The sequence below is a fragment of the Manihot esculenta genome, chromosome 5, assembly GCF_001659605.2.
Source record: "Manihot esculenta cultivar AM560-2 chromosome 5, M.esculenta_v8, whole genome shotgun sequence".
Lineage (NCBI taxonomy): Eukaryota > Viridiplantae > Streptophyta > Magnoliopsida > Malpighiales > Euphorbiaceae > Manihot > Manihot esculenta.
The window spans coordinates 10,193,816-10,219,019 of NC_035165.2; the positions used below are offsets into that span (position 1 = coordinate 10,193,816).

Sequence of the window (25,204 nt, forward strand, 5' to 3'; positions counted from 1 at the left end):
TTCTATGTCTATTTTCATTTGGAATTGCCAAAGGACGGACAACCTTATTTTTTTAAATGCTTTCAGATTATTAATAAATAAATATAAAACTGATCTTATTATTCTGTAAGAGTCTCATATTAGTGGTAAGAAAGCTGATTCTTTCACCATTAAGATGGGCTTCCAACACTCCCATCGGCTGGAGGCTAGTGATTTTTTGGCAAGTATTTAGCTTTTTGGAATAATGATTGGAATATTCAGATTCCAATAAATAATAGGCAGTTTGTTCATACTTGTATTTTTAAGAATTGGGAGCCTCTCATTCTTTTTACTGTAGTATATGGAAGTCCAAATGCCCATAGTAGGAAGAGTTTATGGAATGACTTATACTCTCTTACAATTCCTACCCATGTGACTTGGTTGCTTGCAGGTGATTTTAAGTCTTTAATTACTCGCAACAGATGAATGCTGGGCTGGCTCTATTCATAGAACTGGAGTATCATGAGACTTATTGATTGGTTTTCCAAAACTCAACTCATTGATTTGGGATATCAAGGACCTAAATTTACATGGCAAAGAGGAAAGGTTTTTGAAAGATTAGATCGAGCAGTGTGTAACTCTGCTTAGAGATCATGCTTTCCTGAGGTTAGTGTTTTTCATCTTACTAAAATCTAGTCGGACCACTGCTCGATCTTGATCAAGTTTCAAAGTTTTCAATTACATATTCGAGAACGACCTTTCAAATTTCAAGCAGCATGGTTATCTCATAGTTGTTTTCATCAACTCTTGCAAAAATCCTAGATTCCAAAAAAGTTTTATGGACACCCTGAGTCACCTATCTGATAATCTAACAGACTGGAACAAAAATATTTTTGATAATGTATTTCATAAAAAAGAAGACTTCTTACCAATATAGAAGAGATTTGGAAAGTTTTGGATAATAATTTTTTTAGATATTTGGTTAACTTAGAGTTGAAATTAAGAAAAGATTTGGAGGTAATTCTGCAAAGGGAAGAGCTCATATGGTATCCCAAATCCAGAACAGATTGGATACAATAGGATGATAGGAATATTGCATACTTTCATGCCAAAACGCTTTTCACAAGGAAAAAGAATAGAATTGAATTGATTCAGAATGATGAGGGGATTTGGATTGACAACCAGGAGGACTTTAAGAATCATGGTCTGCTCCTTTTTTTTTATAATCTCTACCAAGCTATGCTATAACAGGTAAGTTTTTTATTATTCCGTATCACCTGTTTCAGATTTTAATGGGTGATGTGGTGATCACAGAAGTTAGAGATGCTCTATTTAGTATGAAACCGTGAAAAGCTCCATGCCTAGATGGCTTTTAGGCATGTTTTTTTCAAAGCAATTGGTCTATTGTTGGTAAGAGTATCTACAAGGAAGTTGTTAGAGTATTAAAGGGTGGTCCCTTAGACACTAATCTTAATAACACTCTCGTTTCTCTCATTCCTAAAGTTTCAAAATCAATTTCTTTTAAACAATTTAGACGTATTGCTTTATGCACTGTTATATAAAATTATTACTAAAGTGATTGTTAACAGATTGAAATATTATATTTCCATGTTGGTTGGTTCCAACCAAACTAGTTTTGCACCAGGGAGAAGAATCACCGATGATATCATTATTGCCCAAGAAGTTATTCACTCAATGAGAAAGAAAAGAGGCTCTAAAGGCTTTCTTGCATTGAAAGTTGATGTAGAAAAAACATATGACAAAATTAGTTGGTATTTTCTTCAGGACACCCTAAGGGACATAAGTCTTCCTTCTTTATTGATACATGTTTTTATGAGCAGTGTCTCGTCTTCTTCTATGCAAGTTGTGTGAAATGGTGCACTAACAAAGAAGTTAAACCATCCAGAGGCTTAAAACAAGGAGATCCTCTATTTCCTTACTTGTTTGTGTTATGCATGGAAAGGTTTGTGCATGGCATCAATAAAGCAGTGAGCCAATATGTTTGAAATCCAATAGTGCTTTGCAGAAGAGGTCCTCCTATATCACACATTTTCTTTGCTGATGATTTAATTCTTATTGCAGAAGCTTCCTTATCTTAGGTGGACATTATAAAGAGAGTTCTAGATTCATTTTGTGCCAATTTTGGCAAAAAAGTTAATAAAGAGAAGATCTGCATCTTGTTTTCTAGAAATATACCTACTAGCCCCAAAAGAATTCTCAACACCAAGCTCGGAGTTACTAAAAGATCTTGGGAAATATTTTGGTGTTTCTCTCTTTTTCATTCTCGAGCCTTCAAATCAACCTTCTAGGGAATCATTGATAAAATAAGAAGTAAGTTTGCATCCTGGGATGTAAGGAAACTTTCTCTTGCGGAAAGAATTACTCTTGCTCAGTCTATTATTTCAGTGATTGTTGTTCATACCATGCAAACGATTTTCTTACCTGCCTTAGTTTGTGACATAATAGATAAGTTATTTCAGAAAAATGACTTTATCTTTCTAAAAGAGAAAGTCATTCCATGTACTTTAAACATTTTATTAAAAACTCAATATAAATGTATTAATATATTTATTTTTTAAATTAAAATTAATAATATAAAATAAACTATTTTATTAAAAAATAATTTTTAATAAAAAATATTTACTAAAAAATTATTTATAAATACAAATGACTTCCTACAAACAAACAAAGTATTAAGTCTTGATTTATATGTAATCAAATTGCCAAAATTTATCTAAATAATTTTAAACTCATTTTCGATTTGACATAAAATAACTATTATATATTGCTTTCATTTTTAATATACGAATGATGTGGGATTCCCATTATATATCTACATACAGAGAAGCTTCCATAAACAAATTGAAAAAAAAAAACATATATAATTATTTAATGGAGTTTGTACATTGTTCACAGTTTTTATTTATCTCGAACTAAGCGAACGGAATTTTTTTTTATCTTTTGAAAAATAGAAATATTAATTGATTTAATTAAGTTATATATGTATAGATTATGTTTAGAAATTTCACTTTGCAAACGCAAGGGAAATGCAGATCTCGAATTCATCCCTTGTGTAATTGAGTGGTTGTTCAAGGACTTAATTATCTTTTTGGGTAAATTCTTAGATGGATCTTGTCATCATGAACCAAGTTAATTTTAAGATATAAAATACATAGGTTTCTTTTTATTTTAAATAACTTACACTTAATCGTTATACTATAATTAAAACCGAACACTTACATCTCTCTATTGTCCTTTCATCTAAATATACGGTCTTTCAATCTATTTTTTCATTAATTCAAAGGTAAATAGCTGGTCAAACATTTCAAAAAAAAATTTCTTCCCACGATACTCTTATTACACCATACAACACAAAAAAAAAAAAAAAAAAACTTTTAATTCTAAAGACCCAAATAATATTTTTCATTGCCATCCTAAATACTGCATCCTTTAATGGCTAAAAATTTCAACAAGTCCCTCGCAATGAACAAAACCATCCACTTCGTCCTTATTTAGCACTAGCAACAAAACTCAAAACCCAGATCTTTCTTGTGCTTTTTCCCCATTGTTTGGCCAAATCATCTTTCAAAAGAGGCCTTTTGTTGGTAATGGATAATTATTTCCACAGATTAATAAGGGGAGGAAGAAGACAGAAGAATCAAATCATACACGAGAATATAACAAAATGATGCTATTACTGACTAAGTAACAATGGAAAAATATTACAGGACTAATATGAACACCGACAAGTACAAATTCTCCATGGTTAAGCAGTGTATTAAAAAAGACAGCTAACCATGGAGGACAACATTTACATGCATATCAACATTATTTAATGATATACTCTATTGGAGACCTTGACAACCTTGGCTCTGCAACTGTCAAAAACTTCATTGCAATAATTAAGTACATCAATTCCTAAAAATACATAGACAACAATGACAAATTTTAAGATAAAAGAGAAGTCTAATTAATTTCATAAGATGGGTACTTCTGCAAATTGAAATTTCTAGAATCAACATCCAAAGGCGCCTCTTCGAAATCCAGAAACGTGAGACCTAACAGAGGAGATGATCCTCCTGAACCTTGGCTTTCAATCAACATGGGAGACGGTGTCTCAACCTTGCAACACTTGTCCATGGTAACTTTCTGCTGTGAATCAGCTTCCTTTGCCACCGCCGGCTTGGTCGTCCCCACTTAGGCTTTCTTCTTGTTCAACGAGTTTGATTGCTTGTCAACTTTTCCTCTTTGTTTCTGTGATTCCACTAAGCTTTGACAGATCGCTTGCAGCTTCGCGTCAACTGAGGAATGGAGAGGCTTGTACTCGCCAAACTTGCCTTCGATGTTAGACCCCTAATGGCGGAGCTTCCTCAGCTGTAAAGAAAGTGCTGAGCCAGAGTGGAGAGAGAGAGAAAAATATAAAGCAGCAAAAGGAAGAAAGATCAAAGATGAAGATGTGGAGAGTGAGAGACGGTTAATGTGGAGGGAAGTAAGGAGGGAAGGAGGGAGAGGGAGAGGGTGAGGTTTTTATAAAGGATATTTTTGGCATTTAAAATATTTTTCTCTAGATGTTAATAGATTTTAAAATGAAAAAACTTTCGATTTGAATGGAATAAAAACTGAAATGAAAAGACTTTCGATTTGAATAGAATAAAAATATAAAAATTTAAGTATTTAATTCTAAAAATAAAAGATTAATCTATTAATTATAATAAAATTTAAAAATTAAAATGTAATTTTTTTTTTTTTTATGAAAAATCCACTCGTTTGTGTTTTACAAGTCTGGACAGGATTTAGACAAATGTTTCCATTCTTTTTGTGCTGTGCACTTTGTTGCTATGTATGCAACAATTGAAGTTTATGTTCTGTTTGTTCCTAGAATTGAAGTACTAAACTGAATTAATTTAGTTTAATTCAATCATTCGTTTGAAATTAAGAATTTTATAAAAATTTAATTTAATTAATTTCTTTTTTTTATAATTTTTTATTTAAAATAAAAAAATTTAATTTTTTTTTTCATTTCAAAAATTTTCATTATATAAAAAAATAAAATTATGTATAATTTCATAGGAACTCATTTAAATTTTTTCCCATAAAATTATTTATAAAAGTAAAAATTTCTCCATCTCATCGAAATAAAATGCTTTTATTAAGGTTAGACTGATTTTAGGTAATATTTTGATTGTCATGAGTGAATGCATAGCTTAAATTTGAGGAAACATGGTAAGTTTGTAGGGATGGCAATCAAATTGGATATAACCAAAGCTTATTTTTAATATTTCAATATTTATAAGAAGTGGATATCTTGAATTATACAGTGTATATCTTTAATTTTTTTTTTTATTATATCAACGAGATTTTTATTCTTAATAAATTAAAATTGATATTCTATAGCATTTCTATTCCTTAATCGATTGCTACAATTAATATAATTCACGAATGCATTTCACAGAATTCAATTGCTATAATTAATATAATTCATGAATGCATTTCACAGATTTAACTTAGAAATGATAATTCTCATGTCTCTACAATATGATTTAAGTAATTAAATTATTTTTATATTTTATAAATTAAAATAAACAAATTAAAATACAAAACCTTTATAATTTTTCTATAAAAAACAATAGTCTAATTTAAATTTTAATCAATATATTAAAATTTTTTAATTCCATAATTACCCTTCATTCCCATTAAAAAAAATATTTCATGTAACAAGGCATACCTTCAAAATATTACATGATAATGACTTATTCATAAAATTTTAAATCAGAAATTCATTACACTCCATTATTAAAGTTATATAATAAATTAAAATTTAAAATTTCTATAATAAAATGCAAAAGCATGTAAATTAATGTAGGTTTTTTCCGATTGACCAATCTACAAATATAGCAATAGAAAATACAATCAAGCTTCCCTCAACCCTCCCTATCCATGAACCGCCTGGCCTTGCTATAAGCAATCTTCAAAAATTTCCTAAACCTTCTTAAATCAAGCTTTACATTTTGCTCCTTCAAGTATATATCCATTATCTCACCAGGCCACCCTTTTCCCTGAACTTGAACACCATGAGGATCCTTCACCAGCAAGCTCTCACTCCCATATTTTTCCACCAAGCTACTCTCTTCCGCTCCAATCCTATACTCCATATACTCCAGCTCCAACCCTCTTCCTACCCTTCCAAAAAAAGCTTCCGATGCCCACTCGACCCCAATCGGAACCACCTGCAAAAACACCGCCCCTGCACGGAGAAACAACGAGTGCGTAAGCGCCGCCCCATGCACCCCAACCAATGCATGGCTTGAATTCACCAGCGCATAAGATTCAACCAGGGAGGTGTTATACTTGGGTTCAAAAACAATCACTTCAAAACCCGTTTCTTCCATCGCCTTGATTACTTCATTTTCATTCACAATCTCACGTCCTGTGCTTCCCTTGCGGCTCGCAAGCAACAGCCGTGGGCGTGCCCACCCTGGGCTTGAAGTTGGAGGGTTCAAATTCAAACCTTTTTGGTTATATGCTTTCTCTAGTAGAGCCCTGAAATGCAGGAACGTTCTATGGTTAGGCATTAGGGTTTGGTTTATCGTCATGAAGCCATGCGAGATTAGGCCAAATATTGCTGACGGGAAGCAGTGGGTGTTTGTATCTTTGAGCGTTACGATCGGGTGTCTCGTGAATGTGTTTAGCAAATCTCCGTACTTGGTGACCCACCAGTCAGGAGCTTCGGAGACAACGATGACGAAGTCTTGGTCGGGGAAGATGGTGTTGACGGTGATGAAGAGAGGGATGATTCCGTCATTGAAGTCGTGAAAGAAGTTTCCGGTGTAGCCGCCGACGCTGAAAACCAGGGCTGGAGCGCTGTGTTGGATTTGGCATGGCGGGCTTGTTGGGCTTAAGGTAATAGTGAGTTCTTTGATTTGGGCCATGATGAAATCTTCGAATTTCCGAGGATAGGGTTTTATTTTTTCAACAGAATTTAGATTCGCGGGGCCTACAACGAAGAAAGTAGAGGTTGTGGGGTCCAAAACAGTTGAACCATTGACTGAGCAGAGATCATAGCGCAACTGAGTGCGGTCGCAGCTGATTTGACTTCCACAATGTAACTGCCGGTCTCGTCGGGTAATCGTTCTCAATTTTGCACGTGGCATCTCTGAAAATAAATATAAAATAAAGAAGAAAAATGAACGACTTTCTTTATAAAAAATCTAATATTTAATTTTTTTATATTGAAAGTATTTTAAATTATTCTATACTTGTCAAACGGTTTGATCAAATTAATGCTAGGAAAATGACAAACGATAGAGTTAAAAAAGGAATGAAGGATGCGTTAGGGGCATACCTGCAAAATTCTCGTTTGATGAAAGAATTGAATTTCTTGATCGCCAAATGAAAGAAAAATTCGTCAAGATTATGAAGCACAACACCAGAAAGAGCAAGAAGACAATTGCCATTTCGTAATGCTTCCTCTTCTTCATAATCATTTGTAGTGAAATCAAAACCTCAAGAAACTGATGAAAATTAAGAAAATGATAAATTCTGATCAGTGATCATCAATTGTCATGTAGACATGTACAGATTAGAGGTTGATCAGTTCTTACACTGCAACTTCAAACTTGGAAATGGTAGAGAGAGAAAGAGAGCTTCCATTCCTTTTTATTCATTAATTGCCCTTTGCTTCTTCAAAAATAATGGCTTTACACATGGATTATATATAGATTACTTAGAAATGGTTTCTAGTGTGCAGTCAACGTAATTGGCCGTTGAAATTTTAATTTTCGGGTGATTATGTAAATTCATTTTTCAATAATGTTATTGAACTTGACAGCATACGCGAGGCATGGAAAAAAGCCTGATTTTGCGCTGATGATGGTGTATAGAATGAGAGAGAGGATCAGGTGGCGTATTTGATTTTGGTGTCTTTCCTAAAACATTTTTTTATTTTTTAATTTAATTTAATTTTTATTTTTAAAAATTTTAATTATTTTAATCTAATTAGATTTTAATAAAAAAAATTGATAAAAAATTGAATTGACCAGTAATAATAATATATTATTTTTAATAATATAAAAAAATTAAACTATAATTAAAATTAAAATATTTTAATTAAAATTTAAAATATTAAAAATAAAATATAAAAAATAAAAAATTTATTTAAAAAGCTAATAGATTAAACCAAATTAAATTAAACTGAATTACACTAATTCGATTCAAATTGATTTTTTTTAAAATAAGTTCAATTTAATTTTTATAAACTTACTCTGATCCTGGTAAATATTATATAAAAATAATTAACGGATAGAATAAAATCATTATAAATATAATAATTGTTTATCAATTATTAATTAATTTCCTCTAAGTAATTGTATTTAGTTAAATTTTAAAAGATTTAAGATATTTTCCCCTTATAAAAATAAATAAATTTCCTCTAATTTGTTTGAGTTCTCTTCTACAGTTCTACTGTTTGAGATGATATCAAAGTATACTTGTAGACTAATTCCCCTCGTCAAGTATTTTTATTATAGCCTTTACTTCAAAGACTAAATCCCAAAATTCATTATCTTTCATTTGATAAAATTCATTTTGTAAAGGAAAACATTCAACTTTTTTAAATGAAAATTTTTAAATTAAAAAATTAATTTTTTTATTTTTAATAAAAATTTTATTAAAAATGAATTAAATTAAATTAATTTTTTATAAAATTATTAATTTCAAATGGAGTGTTAAAGACATGGACCTCTTTAGTCTTCATAACATGCTATATGAAATTTAGGAAAAAGTATAAAAGAGTACTATGTGGTTTTATCAATTTTTCACTTCAGAATTTATTATTCAATTTGTATCAAAACAGTACATGCAGTATTGCATCGTACCAAAAACTGATAATTTTTAGACGCAGTTAGAAATATTGATATAAAAATCATATTATAGGTGTTAACTTAATATAAATTGTCATTTCAAAAAAAAAAAACTTAATATAGATTGAATCATAAATTCTGAAATAAAAATGATTGAAATAATAGTATTTTTTTTTATACTATCACTTCTTAATTAATAATTATATTTTAATTATTACATTAGCATTTCTCGATGATTTTAGAAAATTGTCGCTATTTGCTTACAGCATGGTACTGCAGATATTATTTTGATATAATTTGAATTATAAATTTTGAAATGAAAATGAGTGAAAGTACAAAATATATTTTTATATTTTTTCTTAAAATCTATGTTCAAGGTGTGAGCTTGCAAAGAAATTAAAGGTTGTATTACTCATATTGATTAGTACATATATATGATATGCTTTCTATTGCCAATCCTTTTTCATAAAGAGAATCAAAGGATTATTTATAGTTTTTGGTGAAGACTAAAGCTGGTTTGTGATTCTGATGGAGAAGGAAAAAGACAGGTTAGAAAGAAAAAAAAAAGAAAAAAAAATTATATTATTGACCGTTGTAAAATTAGTTTAAATTTCAAAAGATTTTATAGTCATTAAATATTTTATGGTCGTTAAAGATTTTATAGTTGTTGAAAATTTGATAATCGTTGAAGATTTTATGGTCGTTGAAAATTTTATGGTCATTGAAAATTTTATGATCGTTGAAGATTTTATGGTTATTAAATAATTTATTTATGAGATTTAAATATAATATTAAATCTGACTGTTATGATTTTATTATATTATCTCAAAGTTTTTATAATTATATATAACGGCTGATTTTTCCACTATAAATAGTCTCCATCTTTACAAAGATATCAACTCCTCTTTTTTTCTACTTTATTCTTTCTTTCCTCTGTATTTTCTGCTGGGTTATAAATTAGATATAAATTCTTGTTGTTCTGATTCTGAAAAAAAATCCCAGAAGAACATAATTAATCCTGGGGATTACAAAATAAATCTTTAAGGACAGTGTTCAACACGACTCATGTTTCATTATTTTATCCTATTTTTCCAACAATTTTAAGGATTTATCTGTATACAAATGGAATCAAATGTTGTCACTGTCTCTACTTTTGCACTGCCTGCTGCTCTATACGCCAAACTTTTTCCTGACATCTCGAAGATTAAAGATACAAATAGGAGGGAACTTAAAGCTGCAAAAGGTAAAGAGCTAGCTACAAGAGCAAACCTTGTATAAGGAAAAGTGCACAAATTAAATAACAGGTATGAAAATGAGAAACTTGATTACAAACCTAAGTTTAATAATCTCATCTTTAAAAAGAAAAGATATTGTCTTGTATGTGGTAAAGCGGGTCATGATGCACCCCAGTACAGGAAAAAAATGATAAATGACAATCCTCCAAAACCAAAAGTGAATTTAGTTGAAGGAGATGATATTATTGCTGCGGTCATTTCTCAAACTTTTTTGTAGCTAATGTGCAAGAATGGATAGTAGATTCTGGTGCTACTAGGCATATCTGTACAAACAGAAATGCGTTTACCTCCTACTCTACAGTGGGAGAAGGAGAAAAACATGTGTATTTGGGTGATTCTAGAACTGCAAGTGTCCTTGGTAAAGAGAAAATTCTTCTCAAATTTACATTTGGCAAGACCTTGGCACTTAATGAGGTACTTCAGGTGCTTAATACGATAGCTAATTTAATTTCTGTTTTCCTATTGGGAAATGCTGGGATTAAGGTGTCTTTTGGGTCAGATAAAATTACACTGACTAAAAATAATATTTTTATTGGAAAATGTTATTGTAATCAGAAACCCTTTATTCTCAATATTTCTGCAATAACAAATGAAAATGCATCTTCTTCTACTTACTTGCTTGATTCTTTAATTTATGGCATGCTAGATTAGAACATGTTAGTGCTTCTTATATTAAAAATAAAATAAAATAAAATAATGTAATATATTAGTATAATATCTGGCACTGGTAATACATGTTTAAATAAATGTGAGATTTGTGTAGAATCTAAGTCAACAAAAAAAATCATATTTAACTACACATAGAGAATCTGAATTACTTAGTTAAATACACACAGACTTAGGGAATTTAAAACAAACTATGACTAGAGGTGGTAAAAAATATTATGTAATTTTTATTAATGATTATTCTAGATATACTAAAGTATATTTACTTAGAAATAAAAATGAAGCATTTGAAGTAGAAAATTAATTAAATAGGAAAATAAAAAGGATTAAATTAGATAGAGGTGGAGAATATATATTATTTAATGACTGTTGTGAAAAAGAAAGAATAATTCATTAATTTACTCCACCTTATTCACCTGAATCCAATGAAGTAGCGGAAAGAAAAAAATAAAACATTAAAAGAAATTATGAATGCTTTATTAATATGTTCTTCCTCACCTAATAACCTTTGGGCAAGTTTTATTATCTGCTTGTTATCTACAAAATATGATACCCTATAAAAAAACTAATAAAACACCCTGTGAACTTTGAAAATGTTATACACCTAACTTAAAATATTTAAACGTGTAGGGATGTCTTATTAAATTAATTCTTCCTGATCTTAAGAAACGCAAAATAGATTCAAAAACTTCTAATTACATGTTTATAAGTTATGCTGAACATAGTGCTGCATATAAATTTCTTGTTTTGAAAAGTGATGTATTTCATTGTAACACTATAATTGAGACAAAAAATGTTGAGTTTTTTTAACATATTTTTTCTTTAAAAGTTGAGAAAATTTCTCATGCACCTAATGAAGATATTTATGAAAATCATTTTGGAAATGATAATGAAAATTTAGGAAGAAGTAAAAGGCAAAGAAAAGAGACTTCTTTTTGGAAATGACTTTTACACTTATTTTGTTGAAAATGAACCTTTTAAATTTTTCTGAAGCTATTAAATCTTTTGAAACTCCTTTTTGGAAAGAAACAGTTAAAACTGAAATTGATTCTATTACTCAAAATGGTACTTGGACTTTAGTAGACTTGCTTCCAAGAGCTAAACCTATTGGTTGTAAATGGATTTTAAAATATATATATATAACCTAGATGGGTCAATTGAAAAGTATAATGTAAGGCTAGTAGTAAAAGGTTCTTCTCAAAATAAAATATAGATTATTTTGACACCTTTGCTCCTATAGCTAGAATTTCTTCTATTAGAATATTAATTGCTTTAGCTTCTATACATAAACTTGTTATTCATCAAATGGATGTTAAAACAGCTTTCTTAAATAGAGACTTGGAAGAAAAAATTTATATGGTACAACCTGATGGTTGTATTATTTCTTATCAAGAAAATAAAGTTTGCAAACTCATTAAATCATTATATGGTTTAAAACAAGCCCCCAAACAGTAGCATGATAAATTTGATCAAGTTTTTTTGAATGATAATTTTACCTCCGTTAAAGTTGATAAGTGTGTATATATAAAACGTATAAATGATGAATCTGTGATTATTTATTTATATGTGGATGATATGTTTATTTTTTGTACAAGTTATGATATAATTTGTAAATCAAAAGCTTTCCTTGCCTCTAAATTTGATAAGAAAGATATAGAAGAGACAAACGTGATTTTGGAAGTTAGAATCATAAGGAAGAATGATAGTCTAATGCTATCACAAGAGCATTATGTTGAGAAGTTTCTAAGAAAGTTTGAACATTTCAATGTCAAACCGTGAGTACCCCTTATGATTCTAACTGTCAATTAAAGAAAAATAGAGGTGACTCTGTTGCTCAATCTGAATATGCACAGATCATTGGGAGTCTGCTGCATTTAATGAATTTTTTACCAACACCATCTGTATCAATGCGTTGTGATTGCCAACCGGCAATAGCCATTGCAAAGAATAAAACTTTCAATGGTAAGAATAGACATACTCGTCTGAGACATAATATTATTAAGCAGCTGCTGAAAGATGAAACTATTTTCATTGATTATGTGAAGTCAGAAGTGAATTTGGCCGATCCTCTGACTAAACCTTTAGGGAGAAAACTAATAGATGAGACATCAAGAGGAATGGGACTTGAGCCAATTTGAAATTAACAGTGATGGAAACCCAATCTTTATGATTGGAGATCCCATGAAAAATATTTATATGGGTAATAACAAGTCACTTGTTAGTTCTGGTAGCACTATTTATTGTTGTCATTTCCTATGGTGTGAGAAGTGCTAGACTGCATTAATGAGAGGATGAGATGAAAACTCTTAATGATATTCATATCCCTTATGGGTGGTGTATAAATTGCAGTATATACTTGATGATATCACCTATATAAGTGTGAAGTGGGACCGCTTCTATGAGATTGTAGCATAATCTCTAGAGTATCTATGAACTACCAAGCGCACGCATGGCCTATTAGCGCAAGACAGCATTGACAACAAGATCTGTGGAGTGTGTTATGAGATTGATGGGATATTAGCATACAAAAAGAGTTTTTTGTTCATAGAAACAAAAGTTTCACCAATTCCTCTATATGTTAAGTCTTATTAATCTAAGTTTGATTCATAGTCTAAAAGACGCCAGAATCGAAACATATACACTAAATTTCTATACCCATTAATGAAAATTCTTTTGAAATCTGCAGGGGATTGTTGTAAAATTAGTTTAGATTTCAAAAGATTTTATAGTTATTAAAAATTTTATGATCGTTAAAGATTTTATGGTCATTAAAAAATTTATTTATGAAATTTAAATATAATATTAAATCTGATCGTTATAATTTTATTATATTATCTCAAGATTTTTATAACCATATATAACGGCCGGTTTTTCCACTATAAATAGTCTCCATCTTTACAAATATATCAACTCCCATTTTTTCTACTTTATTCTTTTTTTTCTCTGTGTTTTCTGCTGAATTATAAATTAGAGATAAATTCTAGTTGTCCTAATCCTAGAAATTAAATCTCAGAAGAACCTGTTTAATCCTAGTGATTATAAAATAAATCCTTAAAAACAATGTTCACGACTCAAATTTTATTATTTTATCCTATTTTTTCAACATGGACATATATCAAAATTAATAAATTCATCATTTTATTTCCATTAAATTATATAATTCTACTTGAAAATTCATTAAACTATAAAATAATTTTTCATAATTAACAAAATACATCTCTATATAGTTTATCACTTGAAATAAAATACGCTCAATATATGGTTTGAAACAAGTTTTTATCTAGATTAATACAAATAAATAAATTTTAAATTCCTTGTGTTTACAAAAAATAATTTACATTTGAAAAATATTTTTTGCGATAAAATATATTTTATTACTTAATTTTAATTTAAAAAATAAAATTTATTAACAAATCTATATATATATATAAGTTTTAATAAGAATTTTAAAATATGAAAAATAACTTTTTTTTAAAGAAAAATTATTGTTTTTAAATTGACTTTTTTTTTATTAAAAAAATATTTTTCGTTAATTAAATTTTTTGGATATTCCAAACGTGAAAAATAAATAATATTTTAAAAAAAAATATTTTCTGTAAGAGCAATATGATGTGTGTTCTAAATTACACATAAATTAGTGCAATTCAATTGGAATAATATTAATTCTTTATCAATAAATATTTATACAAACAAATAGTTGCATAGAATACATTTAATCATAATTCTTGCCCCTCTTCTATCCCTATCCTTTTTTGCTCATAAACCTTTTAGCTTTTCTGTATGCATTCTTTAAATACTGTCTAAATCGAACCAAATCAAATTTAATATTTTGCTCTTTCAAATATATATTCATAATATCATTTGACCAATTTTTTCCTTGAAAAGCAACTGGATCCTTTAGTAACAGGCTATTCCTATCATACTTATCTACCAAAGTGCTTTCCTCCACTCCAATCTTGTATTGCATGTACTCCAATCCCATAGTCCTGCCTGAATTTCCAAAACAATATTTAGCTACCCATTCATTGCCTAGGGGCACCACTTGCATGAACACCGATCCTGGTCGGAGAAACAACGAGTGTGTAAGTGCTGCACCATGCACTCCAACCATAGCATGGGTTGAGTTAATAAGTGTATAAGCTTTCCACAATGAAGTCTCAGTTGTAGGTTCAAATATGGTCACGTCAAAACCGATTTTTTTGGCTAATTTTTTTACTTGAATTTGATTTAGAATTACACGTCCAACGTCACCATTACGACTTATTAATAATAATCGAGGCCTTTGTTTCGAAGAATTGGATTTGATGGGATGGTTTTCACCATGGTGACGACCATAGGCTCTATCTAAGAAGGCACGAAAATGGAAGAACGTTTGTGAATTTGGTAGCAATTTAGGGTCAATGGCCATAAGTCCATGAGAAATGAGGCCTATTGTGGCAGAAGTAAAACAATGGGTGGAGGAATCATTATCAAGGTTTACAATAGGATGTTTGCTAAAGCTTTGTAATAAATCTGCATACTTATTCACCCACCAATCACGAGCTTTTGATATCACAAGGACAAATTCTTGATCATCAGTGAAGATAGAATGAACGGTGATAAAAAGGGGGATAATTCCATCATTGAAATCATGAAAAAAGTTACCTGTGTAGCCTCCCGCAGAAAAGACCAAGGCAGGAACATTGTGTTGGACTTGACATGATGGGCCTGGTGGGCCTGAAGTGAGAGTAATCTCTCTTATCCTTTTCATCGTCGAACTCTCCCATTTTCTAGGGTAAGGCTTCATTTTCTCCACTTTGTAAGATGGTGGGACATGATCTTGGTGGCCCAAGGTATAGAATGTGGCTATGGTGGGGTCCAAAACTGTTGGACCGTTAATGGTGCAAAGATCATAGGATTTGTGAGATCGGTCGCAGTTGATTTCTGTGGGTTGAGGTGATTCAGAGAAGGACGGCGACGGCGACGGCGATTGTAAAGATAATGGATTCTGCTTGAACGCCGCCTTTAGTTTCAATTCTTCTTTTCCTTTAAAAAAAAAAAAATTATACCAATTGCAATTATCAGACCAAAGCCATATGATATGAGAGAGAAATAAGTCAAATACTATGGGCAAGTGGACATTCTTATATGTATGTTTCTTTTTTCCTTTTGCCGAGGTTCAATTCCACGAAAAGACATAATAAAATATTCCATATTCAAATTTCTAGTACTTTGTCTGGTATTGATTCCCTGGATAACAAACTTCTCTATGGAATGTTTCTTACAAGAAACTTTGTTTTAGTTCTAATGGAAATTTATGAAAAACAGTACAATAAATAATTTTTTTTATATTTTCTCTTTTTCCAATGAAAAATGAGTAAGAATAAGTAAATTACTTAAAATAGGTTTTTCTTCTGAATGAAAGTTTCAGTGCTGTTATATCTGCTCGTCAACTTTTTCAACAAATATCAGATAATTGACAAATGTTAATAGTAAAAATATAGAATGAAGGATATGATATGTGAGAAGGCAAACCTGGAAGAATGTCGTTTGAACGTGAAATGAAAGAGAAATTGATCTGAAATATGAAGCAGAACACCAAAAATAGTAAGAAGACGATTGTGATTTCGTAATGCCTGATCCTCCTCCTCTTCATAATTACTTGCAATACTGAAATCAAAACGTCAAGGACCAGAAGGAAATCTAAAAATAATCAGTTCTGATGGGTATATACAGATTAGATACAGAAAGAAGATTGCTGATCAGTTCTTGCACTGCAACTTCAAACATGGAAATGGTGTAGAGAGAGAGAGAGAGAGTGCTTTGTGAATGGAGATGGTAAGTTATGAAGATGAACTATGGAGAAGTGGAGGTGATGCCTGAGGAGAATTGAGAAGATGTGGAAGAGAAACGTGTGAAGGAATTTGGGAATATGACAGCAAATACTCTTTGACTTTCAAATAATCACGTCCTGAAAATTTTTACCTACACACAATCTGCTCTGTGGAAATAAAAAAATAATATATTTAAATTTAATAAATATAAATTACGTATAAAATTAAATTCATAAAAAATTAATATTAAAAATTTTCAATTATTAATTAACAAAATTTATATTATATATATTAAAGGTCAAACTCTCTGTTTACCTTTTAAAACTAATTTTCTAGTTTAACTTTTATAATAAATATGGTAAATTTATAATATTAAAGACTTCGCATTTAAATATTATACATTACATCATAAAAATCTCTTTATTTTAATTAATTTATTAATTATTATCAAAATAATTATTAATTATTAAAATAATTAACAATTAAGCTTTCAGTATAGTATTTAGTTTTTTATTAAGTTAAAATATTAATATTTATAGTTTAATGGAATGAATGACGATGAGTTATTTATTTTAAGTTTTGCGAAAAAGAGAAAATTATTATTTAATTTTTATGCTATTTAAAAATTTATTAGTTAATTTTTAAAAAATATATTAAAATAGGTTTAACGTTTTAAAAATTTATTAATTAATATTTTTTTAAATTTTTTATTAAATATTTTATTTTTTATAATTTTTAAAAAATTAATTGATTTTTTAATTTTTTAAAAAAATTTATTAATTAATTTTTTTGTATTAAAAATATTTTAATTTTTTTATAATATTTAATGATTAAAATTAATGAAGATATTAACTAATATATTTTTTAAAATATTAACAAAGTTTTAATATTTTTTAAAATTAAATAGCTAATGAATATTTCTATATTATAAAAATTAAGGAATAATTTTTTCTTATTAAAATAATCGTCTGTCGTTAAAAAAGCTCAAGTTGAGAATGTCACGATTTAAATAATACGAGAGAAAAAACATGGTGAATTGGGACTTGAAAGCAGCCCCTCACGATCTCAGTTTAAGTATTAAAAAATTCAATGTATATTTATAGGTGACAAAACTATATTAATTTAACAGCTTTTGGAGAAAAAAGAAATCCAGAGAAAAGGGTAGCGAAAGGGAAATCAATTTATTTTTACCGCCAGGAAGAAAATTTTAGCCTCTAAATCTTTTTTCTGTTAGGTTAGAGAGACTAGTTCAGTTTTAATATGAATTAATTAATTTTAAATTTTACGGCAGATTTAAATTGGACCTAACTTAATTTTTACTGTCTATATTTAATAGAAATTTACGATAATTTTTCAGAAAAAAAAATTTCGAGAGATACAACTTTTAAAAATATGACGAGAGTTGTAGATTTGTCACAAAATTTGATATGAAAATTTTATCTTTTAAGAGTCAATTTTATATTTTAATTATTTTTTTAAATATTTTAAATATTTTTATAATTTTGCATATTAGAGTTTTGTTTTCATTATAAATAACTTCTCTTAATTATTTCAATATTGAGAAATTTTAATAAAATTTTTCGTTTTTTAATTTATTTTTTCTCTTATTTCGTTTAATTCAAACGATATTTGTTAAAACTCCTGATGAACTCTGAATAATCCTTTATCAGATTTTATTTTAAATTTTATTTGTTTGGTTCTTATTTTGATCTATTTTAGTTAGTTTTCGGCATTGAAATGGTTGTGGATTTCACGTCTTCTCCTCATTTGGTGGTTTTATTTCTATTTCAAGAGAGAGCTTTTACATGCCAACGTTGACACCTTAGGATTGCGCAGATGCATTCGGCGACCATCGCTCTCATGAGTTCTGTCACGTCGCCTTTCTTCGTGTAGTGTGAGCGATGGGTTCTGTCACATAAGGCGAGTAGTGTGAGCGATGGGTTCTATCACGTTACCTTTCTTTGAGTTGTGCTGTGATGGTCCAAGCCTTTTTCATCTTGATTTTGTTTGGCTTTGGGGGACTCCGGTTTGGTTCAAGGTTTGTTTGGTGTATGTGTTCTATTCTAAATCATGTTTTGTTAGATTTTTCTCCTATAGATTTATTTGGATGTTCAAACTATATTAATTTTTATTAATTAAGGGCATATATATATTAAGAATAAGAAGCATGTGATTGTTGCGTTGTCGCATCTCTATACAGGAGCGTAGTTGGAAAATAAAGCTATTGAGAAAATTATTTTAGTGTATTTTATTTAAATAGAAAATTATATATTAAGTAAACAAAAACATAACAATATTTTTAAATTTTCTAATATATAGAAAAATAATTTCATAGAAAAGATCTTTTTTTAATTTAAAAGAATATAATTTTTATGGCTTATCCTTTTTAGAACCATTAGATGATCATTTTGTTATTTATATTGTCCAACACATTGAATAATTTATTCCATTAGATGATTATTATATAGTAAATAATTAAATTTTTATAATTATTTTAAATTATTAATAATATTCTTTTAATAATATTAAAATAACAATAATGACATGAAGTGATTAATTTTAGATTTTACAATAAATTTGGGTCAAATTTAATTTTTGCTGTTGACGTACGATATCTTTTCGGAAAGAAAATTTTAAGACGCACGATTTTAAAAAATGTGATGAGTAGCAGACCTATCACAAAATTCGGTATAAAAATTCTATCGTTTAAAAATTAATTTTATATTTTAATTATTTTTTTGATATTTTAAATATTTTTATAATTTTATATATTAATTTTATTTTTATTAGAAATAATTTTTTTAATTATTGAAAATAATCTTTTTAATATTTAAAAATTTTTAATATAACTGTTCATCTTTTAATTTATTTTTTTTTATATTATTTTAACCAAACGATATTAATTAATATTTTTAATGGAGTTTAATTAGGATATGAAAGTGGAAATATGAAAGTAGCATTGAAGAGAATAATTGAGATTTTCTTGAAATGAAATATTAAGAAAACTTTTGTTGACTTAAAATCTCACATAAATATATGAAGAAAAACATTTTTAATTTTCACATATTAGTTTTGAAACTTTCCAAAAAAGAAAAAATGGCCACTGTCTCCGCAAATAATGACCTAACACATGGATTTTAGATTAAGTAAATTGTTTCTCAGACCGTGTGCACATGTGCCAGTCAACGTCTGTGGCCGGTCAATTTGTAAACCTTTCGCTTTTTCGGATGAATTATATAAATTTAATTTTATTAATAAAAAAATTATAAAAAGTACAACACGATTTTATCAATTTTTTAAAATATGTAATTTAATTTTATATTTAAATAATATTTTATAATATCATATTATTTATAAATAATAATAATTTTTAAATTTTATATTAATATAAAATTAAATTATAAATTTCAAAATAAATTATATATTTCAAAATTAAAAATTAATAAAATCACACAATATTTTTTATATTAAAAAAATTATTATTTAATTTTTAAATTATAAAAAAATTTATTAGTTAATTTTTTAATTTTAAAATATATATTAAAATTTCTTTGATATTTTTTTAAAAAGTTTATTTATTAGTGTCTGATTTTATCTATTAAATATTACAAAAAAATTTAAAATATTTTCAGTATAAAAAAATTAATTAATAAATTTTTTAAAATTGAAATATTAAATAATAATTTTTTACAAACTATAGTGACTAAATAGTAAAATATTTAATTTTATTTAGTTTAATAGTGACTAAATAATAAAACACTTAGTTTTGTTTAGTTCAAATTGGTTATTTCGTGATAAATTCACCTATCGGAAAGTAATTTAATTAAGAGAGAAAAATAAACTTACTTTTTCACCATTAAAGAAAAAAAATATTTTCAACTTTCAACAAAGTAAAAAAAATAAATATTCAACCAAATAAGACTTTAAATGAAATTTATTCAATTTCTACTCTATAAGCTTATATTTTATTTAGAGAATCTATCGGATATAATCGTTTTTCTATTTAAAATGATATCTCTCTTTGTTTGTTAAAATTTTATTAATACAATCAGTAGTTTTATTTTAAAAAAAATACATATTTTCTATTTCTACATCTCTGTTAGATCTTATAACACGTACACTTAAGATAATATTTAATATTTTAATTTATTTTAAACATTAGAGTGAATTATGTAAAACTATTTTTTTTTAATTTTTAACTGTAAAAAAATAATCAATTTTTTAAATGGTCTAAAATAAATAATATTAGGAATAACTATTAAGTTAATAAAATTTGTGTGAATTAAATTATCTCTCAATATATTTATATCTCAATTTATTAAGGCATCCCATGCTCATATAGTGTAATTTTTCTTATATCTTATTTAATAAAAAAAAAATTAAAATCAATAGAGCCTAAGAATATCTTCAGTTCTTCACAACTTCGAAAATTATGTTATAGTGATTCATTTGAATTTTTTTTTATTATCAAAGATAAAGATTTTTTATTGTTAATATAAACAATACAAAGCTTTACCCAAGAAAAATATACAATTGAAGCTCATAAAAAGACCCAGCAGCTCAATACAAGAAACTCTAATACCTATATTACCATTCGACCCAAAAGACATAACTTGCCAAGGTGGATAATAAAAGATTGATTATATTCCGTCAGGAGTTTTAATCAATAACATTTATTTAAAACGATATAATAGAAATAAGAAATTAAAAATCGAAAAATCTTATTAAAATTTTTTAAAAAATTAAAAAGTAAATTAAAAAATAATGAAGAAAATACTATTTATAATAGAAAAAATTCTAATACGTAAAATTATAAAAATATCTAAAAAATAATTAAAAAATAAAATTGACTATTTTAAACGTTGAAATTTTTGCTTTGAATTTTGTGATCTTGTGTTTCGAATTTTTTTTTTTCAAAAAATTATCATGAATTTCTATAGGAGGTAAATAAAAGTTAGGTTCGGTCTAAATTTATCATAAAATTTAAAATTAATTGTTTCGTGTCAATGAAAAAAACCACAAGAAAAATATAGTTAATGCCAATCATACCCTGCCGCACCTCCTCTGTTCAGAAGCTGAACAAAATTTAGTAGAAAAGAGGTTTAACCTCAAGGAAAAAAAATCTAAGGAAGATGAGAGAATGCCTCTCTAGAAAGAAACTAAAGAGAGATAAAGAGGAATGATTCATGTAATACCCGGCTAGATTCCGGCATCGGAATCCCTACCTTCCGGCGGAATCTTCGTTGGAATCTGGAATTTCTGAAGATGCCAGAGGCTTTTAGAGGGGTAAAATGTGTTTTCTAAAAGGTTTTTACTAATTTCATGGTTTTAAACGGAAAAGGAATTGAGTTTTGAAAAGAAAAGACCAAGGAGGCGTTTGCCAGGTTCGGCCGCCGAAAGTGAAGTTCGGCCGCCGAACATGGAAAGGCTTCGGGAGCGCCTTTGGCCTCCGAAAGTCTTGTTTGAACGAGCCAAGGTTCGGCCGCCGAACATGCATGAGTTTAGGGGGCACGTTAGGCTGCCGAAGGTCTCTGACCAGGCCACCTATAAAGGGCCCTCAGATCGGAAATGGGCGAGTTTTCTCCCCATTCTCGAGCTCAGGTGAGTTCTTGTGCTCCTTTGGTCGTTTTTATGCTTTTTCTACCCATCCCTCAAAGTTTTCATGAGATCTACCCTCGTTTTGAAGTTTTAAAGCTTAGATCGAAGTTTTGGGAGCTTGGAGCTTTTGGGGCTTGGATCCTCCACACCTCCGAGTTAGAGATCACGCAACCCTCAATCTTCAAGAGGTAAGTGTAGATCTTTGCTTTCCTAGTGTCTTTTGAAGTTTTATGAAGGTTTTAATGGTAGAGTATGGGTAGATATGCAAGTTAGGATTTATGTGGGTTTTATGCCCAATGTATGTTATGTGATGCTCATGTATGTTTATATGATGCTATGTTGAATGTTTAGGCTAGGCTATGCATGTGGGAGAGTGTATGCATGAGTGGGAAAGAGCAAGTGAGATTTTGGATAGTTTTGTTGGTTTTGGCTTATGTGGGTCATAAGCCATTTAAGTATGCTTTTTGATGTTCTTTGTTGGAGTTTAAGCTTGTTTAAACTCCTTTGTGCATGGTTAAGGGTTTATGCATGTTTTGGTAAGGTTGGGTGCTTGTTTTGGGGTGTTGGAAGGTTTGGGAGGTTTCAATGCATGAGAAGCTGAGTTCTGCCCTTCTGGGAAGAACTTAGGTTCGGCCGCCGAAAGTAGTTTTGGCCGCCGAACCTGCCTTTGGATGCATGATTTGGCCGCCTAACCTTGCCCCCGAAAGCTGAGTTTTGGCTTGAAAGTAGACTTTCGGCCGCCGAAGGGAGGATTCGGCCGCCGAAAGTGCCTGACTTTCGTCTCTGGAGAAGGACTTTCGGCCGCCGAAGGTGCCGCCGAAGGTGCCCGAGTTTCGTCTCTGGAGAGAGGGTTCGGCCGCCGAAGGTGCCGCTGAAGGTGCCGCCGAAAGTGCCCTGTCCAGCCTTTTCAAGGTTGTTTTCTATGCATGTTTAAGTGATGTTTTAGAGGGTTTTTGGGGAGTTGTTTATGAGTTGTTTAGAGTGTGTTTGGCACCTCATTCGAGTCCACCTGTGTAGGACCGGACCCGAGGGATCGAGGAGGCCATCAGTGTTAGCAGTTGCAGAGTCAGTCCAGCGTCTGCCAGAGGTGAGTAGAACTAAACTTAATCTTTTATTTTATGAAATCAAATGCCTAAAGCATGCTTATGCATCATGTTTATATGTAATAGGTTGATTGCACTAGTTACACGAATATGAAGCATTGCATTATTTACTGTTGATGGAGATTGGACCAAGGACGACCCCACTAGCCCTAGAGATGTTGTGAGACCTGGCCGGGCCAGGCATACATATACAGTTGTTGTAAGACCTGGCTGGGCCAGGCATACGAAGGTTGTGAGACCCGGCCGGGCCGGGCATACTGAGACTGGAAGGGATGTTTTGGGGTTAGGTCCAATCCGTGATATGATTTGTTTGTGCTGTGACGCATTTCATGAAAGCATGTAATTAATGAACTATTTCCTTGTTTCTACTCACTGGGCTTTTTAGCTCACCCCTCTCCCCTAACCCCAGTGTTGCAGGTTTGAGGTTGATCGGGAAGTCTCGAGAGCAAAGGTTTTGCTTATGTAATAGTTTTAGATTAGTACTTTTAGTGTGGACATGTATTATAAATTGATATAATGATTTGTAAGAGAATGTAATGTAAAGTTAAGTGGAGTTATGTTTATGGTTTAGTACTATGCTTGGCCTTGAGACTTGGTTAGTCCCTATTTAATACATGATGTATGTTATGCTAGATGTTGAGTTATGTTTGAACTAATCTTGTGGCATGTGTTGTTTACCACACTATGGTAATTGATGAGGACCTTAGTGGAGGTCTTATGTTTGTGGTTTGATGCATGCACAGGTTAGGTTCTAGTTCCTTGGATGTAATCCCAGCTTGATGTAATCCCAGCTTGATGTATGTTATGTTGACTCAGCTAGAGTTTTGATGAGGGCTCTAGTAGGGGATCCTTTTATGTTTTCAGTTATGTCGCATACAGGTCAGGCTCGGTTTGTACATCAGATGTTTGAGTTTTTATGTTAAAGTTTCGGTCATGTATGAGATTTGACCAGGTGATAGGAGGTATGTTTGGCTTGCTACGGGTCCCGGCGGCCTTAAGCCGATCTGGATCCTAGCGCCGGTGGCGGTTCGGGCCGTTACGATAGGGTATCGGTTTCCGGGTCGTTACAATTCAATTGAATTAATATCTTTAATTTATTATGTATAGCTCTGAAAATTTATTTGATTTTGAATAATTATTAATTTGTATTAGATCTTAAAATTGATTTTTCTATTAGATTAAATGAGTTCGTCATCATGTCATCTTAACTGTTCATATTTTGATTAGAGAATCTATTAAGTATAATTGTGTCTATATTTAGAAAGATATCCTTTTTTGTTTAATAAAATTTTATTAGTACAATCAATAGTTTATTTTAAAAAAATAATAATAAATATTTCTTTTATCTTACCTTTCAATTTTTTTAAAATGCTTATAATTTTTAATTTAAAATTATTACCATTTGTATTATTTAAATATTATTTTTTAATTAATCATCTCGCAACAATTATCCCTCTCAAAAGAAAATACACAAAAATGTGCAAAGTCATAACAGTAAAGTTACTTTTGGTGAAGAAAAAGGTCCAATAATTTATTAAATATTAAAAGATAGATTTTAAAAAGAAATCTTATAAATATATGGTGTGGGTTAGAAGCTGCATGGATTCTTTTTTGTTGCTTCTTCATAAATAATGGCTTTACATCTGGATTATATATATTTATATATTACGTAGAAATCATAACAGAAATTTATTTTTAATTTATAATTTAATAAAAAATAATAATAAAATAAAAATAAAATAAAAAAATAAGTATAACTTTCTTTATAAAAATACAAACTATTCATAATGGAAAAATAGTCATTTTATACTATTATAAAAAATTTGATATAATATAATTAAATCTACTTAAAATTATAACGATTATATTTTATTAGATTTAAATATTAAACTTACAATAACAAAAAAATTTTA

General features: G+C 29.3%; 2 protein-coding genes across 2 annotated transcripts; both read right to left on the reverse strand.

The window, feature by feature from the left end:
* Nucleotides 1-5,879: 5,879 nt before the first annotated feature.
* Nucleotides 5,880-7,412, reverse strand: LOC110615159 (xylan glycosyltransferase MUCI21). The gene is made up of 2 exons (XM_021756884.2): nt 7,301-7,412; nt 5,880-7,111 (listed from the first exon to the last, which is right to left on the reverse strand). Exons 1-2 carry the CDS (start codon nt 7,410-7,412, stop codon nt 5,880-5,882), a joined length of 1,344 nt encoding a protein of 447 aa, XP_021612576.2.
* Nucleotides 7,413-14,427: 7,015 nt separating this feature from the next.
* LOC110616364 (xylan glycosyltransferase MUCI21) lies at nt 14,428-16,622 on the reverse strand. The gene is made up of 2 exons (XM_021758767.1): nt 16,292-16,622; nt 14,428-15,802 (listed from the first exon to the last, which is right to left on the reverse strand). The coding sequence occupies exons 1-2, from the start codon at nt 16,410-16,412 to the stop codon at nt 14,520-14,522; spliced, it is 1,404 nt and encodes a 467-aa protein (XP_021614459.1). The 5' UTR covers nt 16,413-16,622; the 3' UTR covers nt 14,428-14,519.
* Between the last annotated feature and the right edge of the window lie 8,582 nt (nt 16,623-25,204).